This window comes from Arvicola amphibius, chromosome 6 (assembly GCF_903992535.2).
Source record: "Arvicola amphibius chromosome 6, mArvAmp1.2, whole genome shotgun sequence".
In the NCBI taxonomy this organism is placed as follows: Eukaryota; Metazoa; Chordata; class Mammalia; order Rodentia; family Cricetidae; genus Arvicola; species Arvicola amphibius.
Window position 1 is genome coordinate 157,153,422 of NC_052052.2, and position 17,186 is coordinate 157,170,607.

Here is a 17,186-nt window from a genome sequence, read left to right on the forward strand (position 1 = left end):
ATGTGAAGGACAATGGAGGCATTTAGGAGTCCTATCCTCAGGAGGAAGTAGTAACTGCAACATCTATGTTGTCATTCCAGCTCAGGTTATGGGAAAGGACAATTGTAGAGATAATTCACTGTCTTCAGAACAAACATTGGAAGACAGAATCACTGTAGACTATCAGTGGTCTCATTAGACAACCAGTCTTTGCACAGCCTTCTGCTGCAATGGTTTCCAGATAACTCCATGTTTCTCTGCCCACAGAGAATATGCAAACCATTCAACATATAACACATAATTCTCCATGTGAATATTTCTTATAGACTGGAAGACCTCTAGGTTGTCATTGAAGATATGGAAAATTATTTTAGCTCCAAATATTCCAGTTCATTTCACTTCCTGGGATGATTTATAACAACCCAGACTTCAGTGTGCACTGTAAAGTGCAAAGTGTTGTGGTTTTAACTCATGCTTGCCAAGAGATGGGTGGGAGCAACTGAGTCTCTTCTCCCTTTACTTAAAGGAGAAAAGTTATAGGTATCTGCCTGAAAATTCTGCTGCTAATATCACAGGCTTTATGCAAACCCCAGAAGATGAAGGTGCCCTGATGAGAGCCACACCTACAGTGGGACCTAAGTCCATTGTTTGTTGATGCTAGCCAAGATTCCTGCCAGTTCTCTAGGAGTGGTAAGAATACTCTGTTGTGTCTTCTTTTCCTGTGGCCCTCTTATGCAGACGTCTCCATGGTTCTGAGGTCAGCAGGTTGGTAAATGTGAGCTGAACACCCACAAAGAGAAAGGCCAGCTAGACAAACCTGTGTGCGTGACAATTTTTAATTCAGTCTCATAGACTGTGACAAATATCTCTGCTTTGAATCTGCCATTCCTGTGGTGAGCCCACAGTATCATACAGTGATGTGGGAAGGTCTTCTGTTTTAATAAAGAAACTGCCTTGGCCAGCCCTTAGGTGGGTGGAGTAGACAGAACAGGAAGAAGGAAGTGAGGTAGATGGCTCAGTCAGATGCCACGCCTCTCCTAAGTTAGCCAGACCGCCGTGCCTCTGCTCAGAGAGAGAGATGCGATGAAGCCAGCCACCAGGTCAGACGTGCTGAATCTTTCCGGGTAAGACACCATTCATGGTGTTATACAGATTATTCGATATAGATTAAAGCAAGATGTGAGAATTAGAAAATAAGAGGCAGAAAATAATGGGCCAGGCAGTATTTAAAAGAATACAATTTGTGTGTTGTTATTTCGGGTAAAGCTAGTCGGGCGCCACGGGAGCTGGGCAGGATGAAAAGCAGGCCTGCCCGCAGCTCATCACTACAATACAGTAAATGTACAGCTGACAGATCTATTAGACAACTCCATGGGAATATGATCCTGTGGAGGACCCATATTTTGCAGAGCTGCAGGAACACTTGTCTTTTGGACAAGTCACTGTTAATTCTGTAGAAATCTTGTGAAATCTTGCACATACAGATCAGCTATCATTAAAACAAGTTGATATTGTAGAGAAATAAGTACTTGTTTAGTCTTGACATAATTTGGGCAAAGGTGGAACCATTTGGCTAGTTCATTTTTGTTAGACTCTGGGATCTCTTAAAATATTTTCTCCAAAAAATAAACACAGAGAAATTAAAAACTGTAAGCAATCAATTTAAGTATAAACTGTGTGCTACATTTGGATTTGCCAAAAAGGTAACCACATTTTCTACGAATTATCCAATTTACAGACAGAAAAGGGCTTAATGAGGAACCCAGCATTTAGTAGTCATGAGATTCCTAACTCAAAACCTGCCCAAAATAAACCACAAAATCTCTACTAACAATCACCACATATGTAAGTCTATGCATGCACTACGTATAGAGGCAGAGGAAGTAACTAAATTAAAACTTCATGACGCTCCTTAACTGTCATGTGTCTTTACCCTTGAATGGCTGGGTAGACGCTGCATGTGAGATAGGAGACTGAAAGTCACAGTCCTATTTTGCCCATCTGCCTTGTCCATGACAGAAGACCATGAAAGGGATTCTTTTCATATCCATGCTTTTATTTTAGCCCTTGGGCCGTATCTTCGCCTCTGACTTCTAAACCTGCCCTTAGCAGCAGGGTGACTCTCTGAAAGTGACCCGGCAAACATGGCTTGTTTGCTTTTCCTTCTGTCTCTGTTAATCATTCATCTAACCCTTCATACAATGAAGTGCAAGGCCAATAGAAGTGGACTCATGAGTTCGGGCTCACGACTTGCCTGCCTGGTTTCTCTGCACACAGGCGAGGTACTCTTGCACATCCTCTGGGGATCCCAAAATGAGGGGGACTCTCTGGTGAATACTCTCAGGCTTCACATCCAGGACAGGCTGGGTGCCTGTGGTTGCCATGCCTCCTGCCTGCTCAATAATATAGGCCACGGGGTTGCATTCATACAGGAGCCGGAGCTGCAGGAAAAGGAGGACAGGTGCATACATTTTTAAAACGGCCAGACAGCCCAAGGCAGGCCCCTAAATACCGAGAGCAGCGTGAACTGCTGAGCATGAATGAAGCATGATCAATGAAAACTCAGAGACAGAAATTGGAGTTCACCCTGAGGACCTGAAAGGCAAAGCAATCGGCCACTGGCTCCTAACTCAACCTCAGTCTGAAATGGTGATCCTGTCTCCTGGAATCTCAGAATGAGACTGTGTCTGAGAGCTGTCTCCTCCTGTTTTATAATCCTCTCTAGGGCTATGATTAAAGGTGTGCATCACCTGGTTTCTATAGCAACTAGTGTGGCTACTGGGATTAAAGGTGTGTGTTACCACTGTCTGGTCTGTAAGACTGACTAGTGGTGCTGTTTCACTCTCTTATCTTCAGGCAAAGTTTATTTATTAAAATACAATTGAAATGCCACTACACATGAGTGTTTCTCTAGGCCATCAATCAGTCCCGCTGGAGCCTGATGTTTGTGCTGGTATCCACCTCTGGGTACCGTGGACTGGTAATCTCTCAGGAAGCACCACTGGCCCAGTGAATCCGAAGCAATTATCTGTCTGGTAACATCGATGCCTATGCTGCCTTCCTGGTTTTTCATTTGTTTGTTTTCCGACTTTTATTTATTTATTATCATTAGTGCTGTTGCTTCTGTCTCAAGAATATGCACAAAAATGTCTTCTATCTAGGCTGAAGGGCCAGACATTCAAGAGACAGCAGGTTTGGACTCCAGGAGAAATGATTAACATGTCAGCCAAATACTTAAGATGTCTTTGCCGGAGACTCTTACAGTAGCAGGAACCTGACAGAAGACAGAAGAGTTAACAAGCATGGGCACACATGGGAACTATTTTTCCCCTAATCATCCCTTGGAGGAACACTGGCAGGCCATTCTGTAGGGGCAGTTCTTAGTCCTAGGTGCTTGTAGGATTTGCCACTTTCCTCCTCCCCTTCTTTGTCTTTGGGACTTGAGGACAGGGAGGAGGGTTTGGATGTTGAGATGTAAGTCAGACTGTAATCAATTTGTCAATTCAGATACATTTTAAAAACTCAACATTAGCACATAATGCACTTTTGGGGGGTGAGGACCTCAGATACTGCTGTTATACCCAACTGGCCTTCAGAGCAAAAACTTCATGGTGCTTTGACCTTCAGGCCTTGTGGTCTCCTTTTCTGGTGAGTTTTTTTTTAAAGATCTACCACAATTGTAACAGTCAAGCACACAAGACAGATATGTGTGTGTGCACATATACATGCTTTTGCACACAGAGATGTGGTCACAGAGGGCTAAAGTATGGAGATCATGAACTGAGGGTATCACCAATGCGGATAATGAACACATCTGTACATGGAAATGCTTCTGTGTTTAGGACGCATTTGTGTAATCATATGTGAACATTTTTGGATTCTCTTATAGTCATTCTAATAACATGTCTACCTTCTGGAATTAAGCATATGTCAAGTGTGGGTTTGTTCAAGAGCTTCACATCATCTACACAATCTCACTAAATAGTCTGCTGTGCCTTCCTTTCCTGTGGCCCCTCTTATGCAGACTTCTCCATGGTCCTGAGGTCAGCAGGTTGGTAAATGTGAGCTGAACACTCACACAGAGAAAGGCCAGACACACAAATTTGTGCATATGACAATTTTCATTCAATCTCACAGAGTGTTATAGATATCTTTGCTTTGAATCTGGCATTCCAATGATGGAAATCTCAACATTCAACTTGGATGACACATAATACATGACTTCTGTTGGTGTGAAGATCTACCTATGACTTCTGTGGCTGGCCAAAATTCTGACTCTTTTCTGTGGACAGTTCTTGCCATGATGCGAGAATATAGATAACAAGGTTCCTACTTGATAGGTACTGTTTCCATCTGAATGGAAGGTTTTATTCTGAATTCTCGTGTGGAGTTCAGGGCATATGCAAACCCTCCTAAAACAAGTGCAAAGACCGTGCTCACATTTTCTCTGTGAAGTAGGCTGATTCCCTGGGAGCCTATGAAAGCATGGAATTCTAGAGATGAGCACATGACTACAGAAGTGGGAAATGACCTTGTGACTGTAGCAAGCAATGGGCCTGAGGCCAGAGGAGCAGAGGGCTCATCAGACTTGCCGGCCTTAGTCACTTTAGCCTGTTCTTCCCCAAACCTACCGCAGCTTCAAAACTTACTCAGAGGAACAAGCTTATTTCTCTTCCTCTGAGCTCTGAAGGAAACACATGACCAGGAGCAGTTCAGTAGCCGTAACAGTAGCAAAAGAATCCCAATAGCTCACTGACTATCATGGCATAGGTGGAGAAGGGAAGTTACCTTGCCCTTAGGACTTTTCTGGTTGGCTGGGTACATAAAGATTCCTCCATACACCAGGGTGCGATGCACATCAGCCACCATGGAGCCCACATACCTGGCCCCGTAAGGTGCACTGCCATCCTATAAGGACGAAAAAGGGGAGAGATGAAAACCACCAGCCCACATACCTGGCCCCATAATGTGTACTGCTACCCTCTAGGATAAAAGAGGAAAGAGAAGAGAACCACCCAATTTAGCAGCTAGCCTGCACCATGCCAAGGTTAGAAGCCCAGCTAGCACCCAAATGGCAGCTCACAACTATCTGCAGCTCCAGTCCTAGGGTATCCAGTGCCCTTTCCTAGGGAATCCACTCTCCTCCATTGGCACAAGGTGTGCACCTGGTACATGCAGGCCAAACAGCCAAAACAAAATAAAAATAAGCACTTTTTAAAAACTTACTCAAAAACCAAAGACTATTGGGACAGGGAAGATAGTTAAATTGTACAAGTGCTTACATACAGAAGTTCATCCCCCAGAATCCACATTAAAAATAGGGGCACGGGGATACAAGCTTGTAACCATAGTGCTGAGGTGGTAGAGCTGGGTGGATTCCGGGGACTCCCTGACCAGCTAGCCTGATCTTCTTGGTAAGCTCTAGACCAATGAGAGATGCCACCTGGAAGAACAGGTGAAGAGCACCCAAGGTCTAAACACACACACACACACACACGGGGAGGGGCAGGAGGGCAGGAGGGCAGGGTGGGGAAGAGACTGTGTATTAAACTGTCTGGAAATACAGGTGAATAGTACCCAAGGTATCTTCTGGCATAAACACATACATACACACACACAAATAGAGAGAGAGGAAAGGAAAGATTATATGTGTGGGTTGAGCAGGTAGACATTGTTCTTGTCATTCCCCTCTACACATAATACCGTAGGGAGGCATGAATGTAGCTCAGTGCTCCAATGAATTTGCAGAATATGTGCAAGAACCTGAGTTGGAGCCGCAGAATCACAAACAGTAATGATAACGTAGATCCCCCACAGTTAATGCGAGACCCTGATATGACAGACTGCAAATTGGTCTCCTGTTGTGAGATATTTTGATTGTGCTCCTATACTCCTGAGACTGCCAATAAAGTTAAACCTTGAATCAGAGGATGGAGTCAACATTCAGCTGGCCAGAATTAATCATAGAGTTTTTGGCAGACCCAGCTTAGGATAGAAAGACACAGGAAGGAATAGGGAGGGGCTTAGAAAGATTAGCAGGCCTTTTCAATCTGGAAGTGTGGAAAGGCAGAGTCAGCTGATCGTTCCTCCTCTGTTCTGTGGATCTATCAGGTTTTTATCTCAAATCTGACTCCTGAGTTTTATTTAAAATAGAACAATATAAGTAATTGATTTATCTGGTGTGTCAGACTCCCAGATGTGATCACATTTTATCTTAAAGCAGAGATGACTGGGTATTCAGAATCTATAGATAGCAACTTGGCAAACAGATGGCCTGAGAGTAGTTCTGACTGAAGTTATGAATTTTAAAAATGTGACCTCTTGACAAATTCCCAGAGGGACTGAATTGGGGAGTATATGGGAAAATATGTAATTTTCAGGTACAAAGAAGAATGATTGTTTATGAAGAAAAACAGAATCCACCAAACTCATGTAGCCCAGAGCTGTAAACAGTGATATCAACCCCTTTAAAGAGACTAGGTGTCATTCACACAGCACAGCATTGAGACAGCCTGCTCCCTGCTCTTGTCCCAGGCTGTCTTCACTCACCTCGGGAAATTTCTTCTTCTGCACGTACTCAGTTGTGGCCGCATCAAAATACTTGGCATAACCCTCATTGAGGCTAAAAATTTTCCCTTTCTTCTTAATCCTGATGTCTTTTTCCACCAGCACAAATTCTCCAAGAGCCTGGAGCGATAAGAGACTTCAGAAAGGTGAGCCAGGCCAGGGAAAGGAAGCTAGCAGCATACCACACAACAGTCAGGAGGTGTTAGAAGAAAAGCCTGCTGGGAGAAACTTGGGCTTCCCTGGGGCCATCTGGAACCTGCCATGTAATATTTTCATAAGTGGTAGGAAGAATAAAATTATATGTACGAGCAACAATGGAATAAGAAATAAAACAGATCAAAGGAAAGAGGCCATGATAATTTTTCCTGTATGTGGATTTTTTTGTCAACGTCATTTCTAAGCAACCTATCTGAATTAATCCCCAGGTTCTCTTCCCCATTATATCTTCAGGGCACCATCTAGACAACACCTCATCCAGAACGAACCTCTTCCTTTTCACATCCCCCTCAGATCACCAAACAAGTGTCTTAATAAGCCCATCCAGCTCCTTTCCACAAATCTTCCTCCTCATCAAAGAAACCCAACTTCTTTTTTTTCTAAGTACCGTGTCTTCCTCGTTCGTAGCCTGTAGCTCCTGGCCATCACTCAGTCACTATGTGCGTCTTTACTTCATGGCAGCCTGATGTTTAGTTCACTTCCTTTATTTGTGTGTGTGTTCATGTATGTGTGAGGTGTGTTCATGTGTGTGCACACCTGTGTATTCATTTCTATGCGTTTGTGTGTACAGACGCTATGCAAAAGGAGACTGAGTGTCCTCACTAAAAAGAAAGAAGAAATGTTTGAAGAGATATATTAACATTATTTAAACATTGGGAACCTTACATGGGATCCACTGGATATAAACAATTTTGTGTTTTTAATGGTCAGTTAAAATAAATTTATTTATACAAAACATTACATGTTTTTCATGATATAGTTCTCTAATTCCAAAATCAAGTGCTCAAAATGATCAAAAAATTCATTTCAAGGAATAAGAATTCAAACACAGAAGCTCATGGAGTCCTCAAAAACAAATGCTACTGCATTCAGTACCTACCGGGTCCAGCATGAAGAGATCCACTCCTTGCCCTGTGGAAAGAGCCACCAGGGTTGCACTGCCATAGAGCGCATAACCAGCAGCCACAATATTGCGGCCAGGCTGCAGGGCATCCTTCTCAGAAGGCTCATCCTCTGTGGTCTGTGGAAAATAAGAAGAAACCCTTCACCAGAGACTGTACCTCAGAGCTCCTGAAACCACGAAAGGAAACCATACTAAAAGTGGTAAAACTTTTGAAAAACCCTGTAGCCCTTACCACCTTCACCTGAATGCAGTTGCTTCACATAGCTCAGCTAGTAAGGAAAACTGAGATTTGCTCTCCCATCTTCATATACTTGGCTGCTGTTACCATTTGGGTAGGAGCATCCTTAACCCCAAAGGTTCACATGTTAAGCAAAGGCTTGGTCCCCAGTCAATGGAACTATTTGGAGACACGGAAACTTGACAATGTCATATCTAAAGTTCCACCATCTCTTCATTAGTGTTTTTGCAATTTACATTTTTGTTAGGAACATTATCAGAAGAGATGCACAGAGGAAGGAGGCCACTGGAGTTATGTCTTTGATGGTTCTCTCTTGTATCTCTCTCTGGTTCCTGCCCTCCATTAGATGAAGAATCTCCTCAGCACATACCCCCACTAACATGATGTCTATCCAAGGTCATGAGACCAAGCAACCATGAATTTGGTCACCACAATGAAAAGATAATGCAGCTACCTCATATTTAAACTATATGTTTTTATTCTTTTTTATTATTTTCATTGAGCTATACATTTTTCTCCACTCTGCTCCCTTCCTCCCCTCTTCCCTTCTGCCCTCTCCCATGATTCCCACACTCTAAATTTACTATGGAAATCTTGTCTTTTTCTCCTTCCTATGTTTAACTATATATTTTGAAAAAGTCTTCACTTCAGTGGTTGGCATGCTGCATTTCATGGTTGCATGTGGACAAAATGGGGCTGACTCAGGGACAATGATAAGCTGCAGCAAATGCATCCAGAGGCAGTGAGTGGCTGGCTCACGAACAACTCAGACTGAGCCAAAGCAAAATTTGTTCTTGAGTCTCTCTGAAGGTTGCATCCTGTCAAGAGCACTAGAAGATGCTCAAGCTGTCCCCTTTGTAACCGCCACAAGCCATGTCCTGACCCACTACGATGATCTTTACTCAGCAGCCCTGCAAGGTAGACAACATTATTTTCTCCACGTTACAAATGAAGAGTTTTCTAATCGAAGCTGGTAATCAAAAAGCTCACACAACATCATGTAGCATGTGGTGCTGAAATATTTTGGTTGATAGAAACTTAGAAGCCATGAGTAATTCCTCCTCAGCATGCTTTTCATGTGTATGTGTGTGCATGGGTGGAAAAGGGATGTGTGTGTGTGTGTGTGTGTGTGTGTGTGTGTGTGTGTGTGTGTACATGTACAGACAGGTAGAGACCAGAGGACAACCTCAGGCTTATCCTGAACAGTGTCCACCTCCTTTGAGACAAGGTGTCCCTCTGGTCTGGTCTGGAGCTCACCAATCAGGCTACACAGACAGCCAACAAGCTCTAGGGATCTGTCCATCTCCACTGCCCCAGCCCTAGAATTTCAAGCTCATTCCACCAAACCTGGTATTTATATGTGGGCCCATGGGGCTACACTCAGGTCTTCAATTTTGTAACTAATACACTTTTGCCTACTGACTGTGGCCCCAGACCCAGAATCAGCCCTGACATTCTGATTTTATGATTTAGTGTTCCGTATACCCAATGGTATAATCAAACATATCATCTTCAACACCCTACCACACCTTCACTGGTGTGTTTGAAGTGTACTTTTCTTTTGAAATATATCACTTGAGGAGACCCATAGTTATTTGGATTGGCCATCAAGCCTGTACTTTATTTAAAATTTAAGGCAAAATTTCTGTGTCCGAGTTCATCTAAATTCGAGCATAATGGCTACATGTAATGAATAACAATACTCCTTTGACTCCAACACAGTTGGTCTCCAGATGTTAACAGCTGCAGTGATGGAGTTGGAGAACCCATGTGAATTAACATCCTGCCATTACTGACTCTGTGAGTTAAGCTGCTTTAACTCTCCTCCCCTGTCCTTCCACTGTCCCTCAGTCAAAAGGTGACGGTGTTATCTGTACCCATTTCCTGGGACTGAGGCAAAGGCCAGCCCACATATGGTGGTTGTCAAGTCAACACATCTGGGAAGACAGGACCTCAGTTAAAGAACGGCCTCCATCAGATCTGCATGTGGGCATGTCTATGGGATGTTCTCTTGACTGCTAACTGAAGGAGGAGGACCCAGCCCGCTGTGAGTGGCACCATCCCCCAGGCAGGTGAGCCTGGGTTTTATAAGGACTATAGTAAGGCAAACCAGAGGAGTGGGCTTCATTTTCTATCTCCAGGTTGTTGTAACCTGCTGGCCTGGCCTGTCACCTGGGTACCCTGTCCCATGCATCACCCGCGTCATAAATGATAACACAGGTTCCTACCTTGAGTTCCTATCTTAACTTCCCTCGGGGACTGACTGTAAAGTGTAAGACGGAATGAACCCTTTCCTCCCAAGTTGCTTTTGGACAGTGTTTTTACCACAGTAATAGCACCAGAAGTATGATGCTGAGAAGCGTCATGTCCAAGAAAACAATGTGGAAAGCCACCTAAAGATACACCTGGGTGTCTCTCTTAGCACTGTAGCTTATACTTTCTCTCTTCCTATAAGCAAAGCCCTTCACTTCTTCATCTCAGTGTCCCTTAACCTTGAAACACTGTTCTTATACTGTTCCTTCAAGAGTTTGCAGTCTAGAGGGAACACCAGCAAGGCACATGTGGGGATTCCATTACAGGAGTACAGACGATTGGTGTCTGGATTGTGACGCCTGGTGTGGAATTTATGGTCATGCTGGGTGGCCATAGGCCAACCCTTAAGATCCCCTCTGTTGTTAAGCTCGTAAGGTAAACAGAGTGGCCCCAAGGCTACGTAAACTCCCAGGCTCTGTCTATTGCATTACAGAGCAAAACAGATTTTTGTCTCTATGCTCAGGTGTTTTAGTTAGGGTTTCTATTGCTGTCAAGAGATGCCACGACCATGGCAACTCTTATAAAGAAAATATTTAATTCAGTGGCTTACAGTTCAGAGATTCAGTCCATTATCGTCATGGTGGGACATGGCAGTGTGCAGGCAGACATGGTGCTGGTGAGGTAACTGAGAACTCTATATCTTGTGCAGGCACCAAGCAGCCGTCTAAGACATTGGGTGTGGCTTGAGCATATATGAGACCTCCAAGCCCACCTCCACAGTGACACACTTCCTCCAACAAGACCACACCTACTCCAACAAAGCCACACCCCCCAATAGCGCCACTCCCTTTGGGGACCATTTTCTTTCAAACCACCACATCATGGTCATAGATTTAAAATAGGAAGGTGACCCTGGGTTGTCCTGATAATATTAGTCCAGTCTCATCAAATGAAAAGTTGAGATTTTTGGCTTCCAAGGGCTAGTGTCAGGGAGAGTGTTTCAATGGTAAGGGGAGGCTAAGCCTTGTCTGGTTTAGAAACAGATAATCAGCAGGTGTTTTAAAGCCTCTGAGAGGGTGATAAGCTACCACAGCAGTAACAGGAAACCAATGCAAGCTGAGGGTCCCTACTTGCTTGCTCATGGTAGCTCATGTCGAAATCCCAGCATTTGGGGACACGAGGCAGGAATATTGCAAGTTCAAAGCCAGCTAGAACTACCTACCAATACTATGTTTACAAATGAGGACCCAGGTTCAATTCCCAGCACCCACATGGTAGCTCACAACTGTCTGCAACTCCAGTTCCAAGGAACCTGACATGCTCACACAGACATACATTCAGGCAAAATACAAATACATATGAAATAAAAAAGAGAAAAATAAATAAATAAGATCCTCTAAAATCTGAAACGTTTTAAGTGCCAGCAGAGACCATGCAAGGCAAATTCTACACTTGTTCTGGTGCTGTAGGCAGAGTCAAATTACAGGTGCACTAAGCATATATAGTGTAAAGTCAAATGCAGGTGATGGGTACAAGGAGTGTAAGAAACAAAATGAATTTTGTGTTCATCCCTAAAACAACTCATTATGTATTTACAAATATTCTAAAACCTGAAACCCCAATACTTCTAGTTCCCCTGCACTTTGGATAAAAGATGTTTAGCCTGTGCGGTGCCTGGCACGTCTGTTCCATCCAGACAATCAAAACAAGGTCCCATGGAAGTCCTGCCATTTTGCCCTCCCCAGAGTCACTAGGAGAAGGCAGATGGAGAGTGGAGAACCCTGGCAGGGGCTTGCTGTGTTTCTGGAGCTGCATGTAGTGTTGTGTCTTGTGAGTGGAGGAGAAAATAGGCTTTCAGCTGTCAGTCTTAGAACTATCTGGAAAGATGCCAGCTTATCTACTCACCTTTCTGTAGATCGCAAATATGGTTCCGATGGAGGCCAGGCAGTCAATGTTCGAAGATCCATCAAGGGGATCAAAGCAAACCACATACTTCCCCTAAATCACAGAGAAAAGCACCCAATCAGCACACCCCGCCCATCACCACAATGGCACATGACCAATATCTACACTAACCAGAGATTTAGACCCATGGACCCACCAATTCTTCGTTCCCAAAAGCCACTGCTTATGGGCATAGCTTCACAGGTGTGTGTGAGGTGCTGGAAAATGCACTCGAGATCACGTGCATTGGGGCTCAGGCGGGGGAACTGATGTTCAAGCTCCAAAACACGATACACAGGCAAACATGCACATACGTGTGGCAAGTGCCGTGTGGATAATTTAAGCAGGTGTGTGGGTAGAAGGCAGGCAAAGCTAACATCTGAGGATAGACCTGGCCGAGAATGATAGACCTAGCCGGGAAAGCAGGCACACGAAGAACTAGGCAGAAGAATGCCAGGCAGGCAGATCTTCCACTGTTCCTGGCGTAGAAAGCAGGTTAGGATACAGTCGGGATCTAACGTGCAGGAGTGATAGATACTAGTGGAGAAGGCTGAGAACCATACCAGCTGAAATTTAAAGCTGAAGATAGCAGGTGTGATGTGGGTTATGTCAAATGGGCAAGGGGCTTAATAAATTTGGCTTTATCTTCTCAGTTCTTCTTCCAGTTACAAAGAAACCACCACCACCACCACCACCACCACCTTGGCCCGGGTCCAGTGTGTGTGACAAGGATCAATAGGTCAGCACAGAACACAGCTTTTTTTTTTGTTTCTCTTTTGCTGTCATTCAACACTCTGGCCCAAACCAGTCTTGGGCAAAAAGAGTTTAACTTACACCTCCAAGGTCACATCCACTATCAAAGGAAGCCCAAGACCTGAGGGAGGAATGCTGCTTACTGACTTGCAGTCTTCACGGCAGGCTCAGCCTGCTTTCTTATCAACCTGGGACCACCTTCCCAGAGAGGGCACAGCCCAGCGTAGGCTGGCCCTCACACATCAACGTTAAATTAAGAAAATGTCCACAGGCTTGCCCATGAGCCAATCTGATAGCGGTAGCTCCTCAACTGTGGCTCCCTCTTCCCAGGTGACTCTAGTTGGGGTCAGGTTGACAAAAACTAACCAGAACGATACTGTGATTGAATGTTGGCTGTATTTTTGGCCACTAGAAACTTCACTCTTTAACAAATCGTTGTGAATTGGTTAATGTAAGCCTTCTCCCTGCACCGGCTAACTCTGCCAAGAGCATAGGGTCATCATGAATTGTTCCCTGGATTTGTCTACCTCCTCTGATGAATCCCAATCCTCTTGAGGACATGTGTAGTGAAGGCCATAGCTAAGAAATAGTGAGGGACTGGATCAGAGAGTACACTGTATGTATAGATAGCTCCTCCCCAAAAGAAGATTAAGATGCCAAAGCAAGAAAATCCGGTGAAAAGACTAAGCAAAATAACCACTCTCTCTCATTCCACTAGCACCATCTACTGACGATGCAAGGTACTGCAGCCCACCGGGGACGCACCCTCTTCTCCTTGGCTGTGATGATTGCCTCTTTATTCTCTTCGGAGACTAGAACACAGGTGCTGTAGGAGGACTGGAGCATGTTGATGACCAGGGAATTGGATAGCACGTCCAGTTTCTTCACTTCGTCTCCAGTCACGTTCACGCTCCCTGCAATTCCGTACCTGAGAAGACGGCGTGCATTAAGTCATTGAAGGATTCGTAACTCCAGTAAGAATGCTCAGGGACCAAATCAACAGCACACCTACCCTCCTTCCCTGCCTCTGCCATATCCAAATTATAAATATATAGGGAGTATGCTACGACTCAAAGAACTGGCACTCAACACGACTTCCTTTACACCTTGGGGGCATTGTCGTATTTCCTTGGTCTTTTGGGGAGATTGACAGAATTTAGCCTCACAAAAACGCAAGCCCCTGCTTGGCACTTGAAGCTAGAGAGGATGGGAGAGCCCGTAAAATCACACCCATCGTGATAACTAAAGATGCCATAGCTTTTCTATGCTGGAGCACCGAGCTTCAGGCTTAAACATCCCCCAGAGTCTTGTGCCTCAGCAGTAATATACAACCATCCCCTCTCATGCCTCACCTGTTCAGGGTGTTCCCAAGAATAGCCTCAATTTCACCTCACTCTGTGCTACTTTAATTGCGTTGTCATTTGAAATAAACCAGATTCACCTAGGAATAGGGAACCTCAATTGAGGTTCATGAGATCGGCCTGTGGGAATGTCCACCAGGCATTTTCTTTATTACTGACTGATGTGGGGGCCAAGCCACTGTGTTGTGCTGTCACCCCTGAACAGGAAGGAGGTGCTGGGTTCTATTTTTGAAAAAAAAAAAAAGCGGCTGAGTAAGCCACGAAGAGAAAGCCAGTAAACGGCTTTCCTCTTTGGTATCTGCTTGAGTTCCTGCCATAAAGTTCCTGCTTTGAGTTCCTGCTCTGGCTTCTCTCCATGCTGAACTGCATGCTGTAAGGTGACATAAACTCTTTCCTCCTCCATGATTGCTTTTGATCATGGCCTTTACCACAACGGGGGAGCTAACGGGCCCACACTCAGAGCCAGGTCCTTACATGGACATCAGGCACGTTAGAATAGCCTCCGTGTCTCCACCTCCCACTCCAGCAGCGAGACTGTCAAATTCTGCCTGGGCTGCTCCAGTTCCACCAGCATAGACCCCTGTTTCGTCTGCCCCGCTCCACCCCAGGTAGCTGTTCCTCTACTTACCTCTGCTCCTGCCATCCCCAAAACATGATGTTTGCTGCTAATCCTCCTGAGCATCTTAAGAACCCTCCATGTCCCTTCTCTGCACCAGGCACAGCTCTGGGGTTCCCTCATGGTGGAGGACGCCCTTCTGTACCATCTACTTGCTAAGAACAAGAGCCATGTCTTGCTGTCTGCATTGCCATAGTCTGTGCACAGTACACATTTGCTGCACTATGGAGAAAAAGCCTCTTACCCTCTTCTGTATATTTGAATTCCACTTGTTTGTTGAAGAAACCCTCAGGTGATATAAACAGGTGCTCCAGTTGAGAACCGCTGATGGACCGTAATTACCTACGGCAAATGCCTTCCCTCTCCTTCCTGACTTACAGCCCCCCTTCCACTTTACCCCCAGCCAGAATTTGATGTCGGGTATGATGAGCCTAGGAAATAACCCTGGTAGCATGACCTCAAAGGCTGTTACCCCTTGGTTTAAGACAGAAGTATGCAAGCCAGTAACAACAGGAACGATAAAATTGGGTTATTTTCATCAGGATCACAGCCTCGTGTGTAATAAGGAGCCTTGGGGCAGCTGCTGCTGGAGAATGAAGAACTGGGCAAATGTCCAGCCTGCAGCCCATAGGCCGTGTGTATCCCAGGATGGCTGTGAATGTAGCCATCTGTCAACCACAGTGCGCTGTCACGGGGCCAAACGCCTTGGACACCTGCAGTGCTTGTCTCCTCAGCTGTGGCTACTACCCTCTGTGAGGAGCAGTCCAGGGGCCTAGGACCCAGACTAAAACCATTTCTAGGGTGGTGCCTGCCACCTAGTGGTCAATCACCACATAGGCCAGACACTACACCACGGAGAAGCGGTTGCAGCAGGTAGATAAGAGCCCTGTGGAGGCTGCAGCTGTGGTGCTGAGAGGCCTGCCCAGAGGAGCGGTAAAAGTGTGGGTGAGAATCCTGACAGGTCACAGGCAGCCGCCCTAATTATAGCAGAGCTGGGACACAGGAGAGGCAGAGATGCTATCTAATATCACTCAGGGCGAGCGTCATGTGTATAGGCAACTCACATTCTGGAAGCGTATTCTTAAAGCCAGAGTTTGGCCATTCTGCCAAGTGAGGTAATGATACAGTTAAGGGTAGGAGAAGGAGACAAGCATCTTTAACGTGGATCCCACTACCAGTTCTTAACACTCACATACTGAGCTCGTTAACGGCTTGATGATGGCATTTATGATACTAACGCTGTCACAGTTTAGGGGATTAAAGGTGCCGCACTGTTAAGAATAAATATTCAAATGGGTAGGATCTGTTGGTTCTTCATTTGGGGGGTTTGTTACCCCACCCCATCCCATCCCCAAAACATGTAGGTCCCTTGAGCTTCCAAGAGAACCTTCACTGGAATTACTGCAATCAAAATAGAAGCCCAAAGGAAGTTGGTTTCTTTTCATCGTGGTTTAAAACCAGAGCCCTGGCTGTGACCCCCAGCAGCTCCAGCAGAAACTTGGCCTCATTCTGCAAAAGAGAACCAATCGGAGACATTCTGCTCTGCCTGCCCAGCCCAGCATGACCAGATTCTCATACACCGCATGAAGATGAGGAGAACAGACTCCTTCCATGGTAGCCAGGGCCCTGTAAATCTGTGTTCTGGTGATCTCTACCTCCCACCCTACCGGCAGAAGTCATGACAACCAAACACTTGTACAAGAAAAAGGCACCAAACACACTTTAAAGTCCCAGTAAGAATCTGTCCGTGCAAATACAAACCATGAGAATTCAACATAGGTTTGGGGGCAACAGATGTTATCATTATAATCAGTGGTCATAGGAAAAATCCCACTTTTCTCCATAACTTGCCACTAAGCATTTTTCCCCTTTTCTGGCAAAATATGCCAAAGGCTGCCTTATCAAAGCAGACACAAAGGATTTAAATGCAGCATCCTTGGGGCGCAAAAGGCAATTAGCTTTGGACCGGGTTTCTACTGCCAGCAGCTGTGGGTCCCACACCCTGGCCTGGGCCTGGGGCTCCGGGCAGCTGTGTCTGCGTGTGCATGCTCTCTGGGACTCACAGATTAGCCAGGCCAGCCTTGCGCACAGCCGAGGAGATGGCTTTGATGGCAGTCAGCATGGAGTTGAGCAGCTGTGTGAGTTCCCCAGTCCCTTTGGCCTGCCGCCCTTTTTCCATAACGTAGCGGGTCAGGGTGAGCATGTCTGTCTCAAAGGGGCTTCTGTCCGTCATTGTGGCAGGTGAGACCTCAAAACCTCCTTACAGGAATCTTTGCTTTCTTGGGGCAGCAGCCTCGCAGCCTGCACGCTGAAGAGACACCCGCGCTGACTGTGCCAGGGCCCAAGGGAAAAGGG

The 17,186-nt window shown here is 45.4% G+C and overlaps 1 protein-coding gene across 1 annotated transcript; it reads right to left on the minus strand.

The window, feature by feature from the left end:
• Positions 1-2,164: 2,164 nt before the first annotated feature.
• On the minus strand, positions 2,165-17,141 carry Fbp2 (fructose-bisphosphatase 2). Its single transcript, XM_038334191.1, has 7 exons — positions 16,895-17,141; positions 13,620-13,782; positions 12,063-12,155; positions 7,643-7,783; positions 6,529-6,666; positions 4,768-4,887; positions 2,165-2,420 (listed from the first exon to the last, which is right to left on the minus strand). Exons 1-7 carry the CDS (start codon positions 17,062-17,064, stop codon positions 2,223-2,225), a joined length of 1,023 nt encoding a protein of 340 aa, XP_038190119.1. The 5' UTR covers positions 17,065-17,141; the 3' UTR covers positions 2,165-2,222.
• Positions 17,142-17,186: the final 45 nt, after the last annotated feature.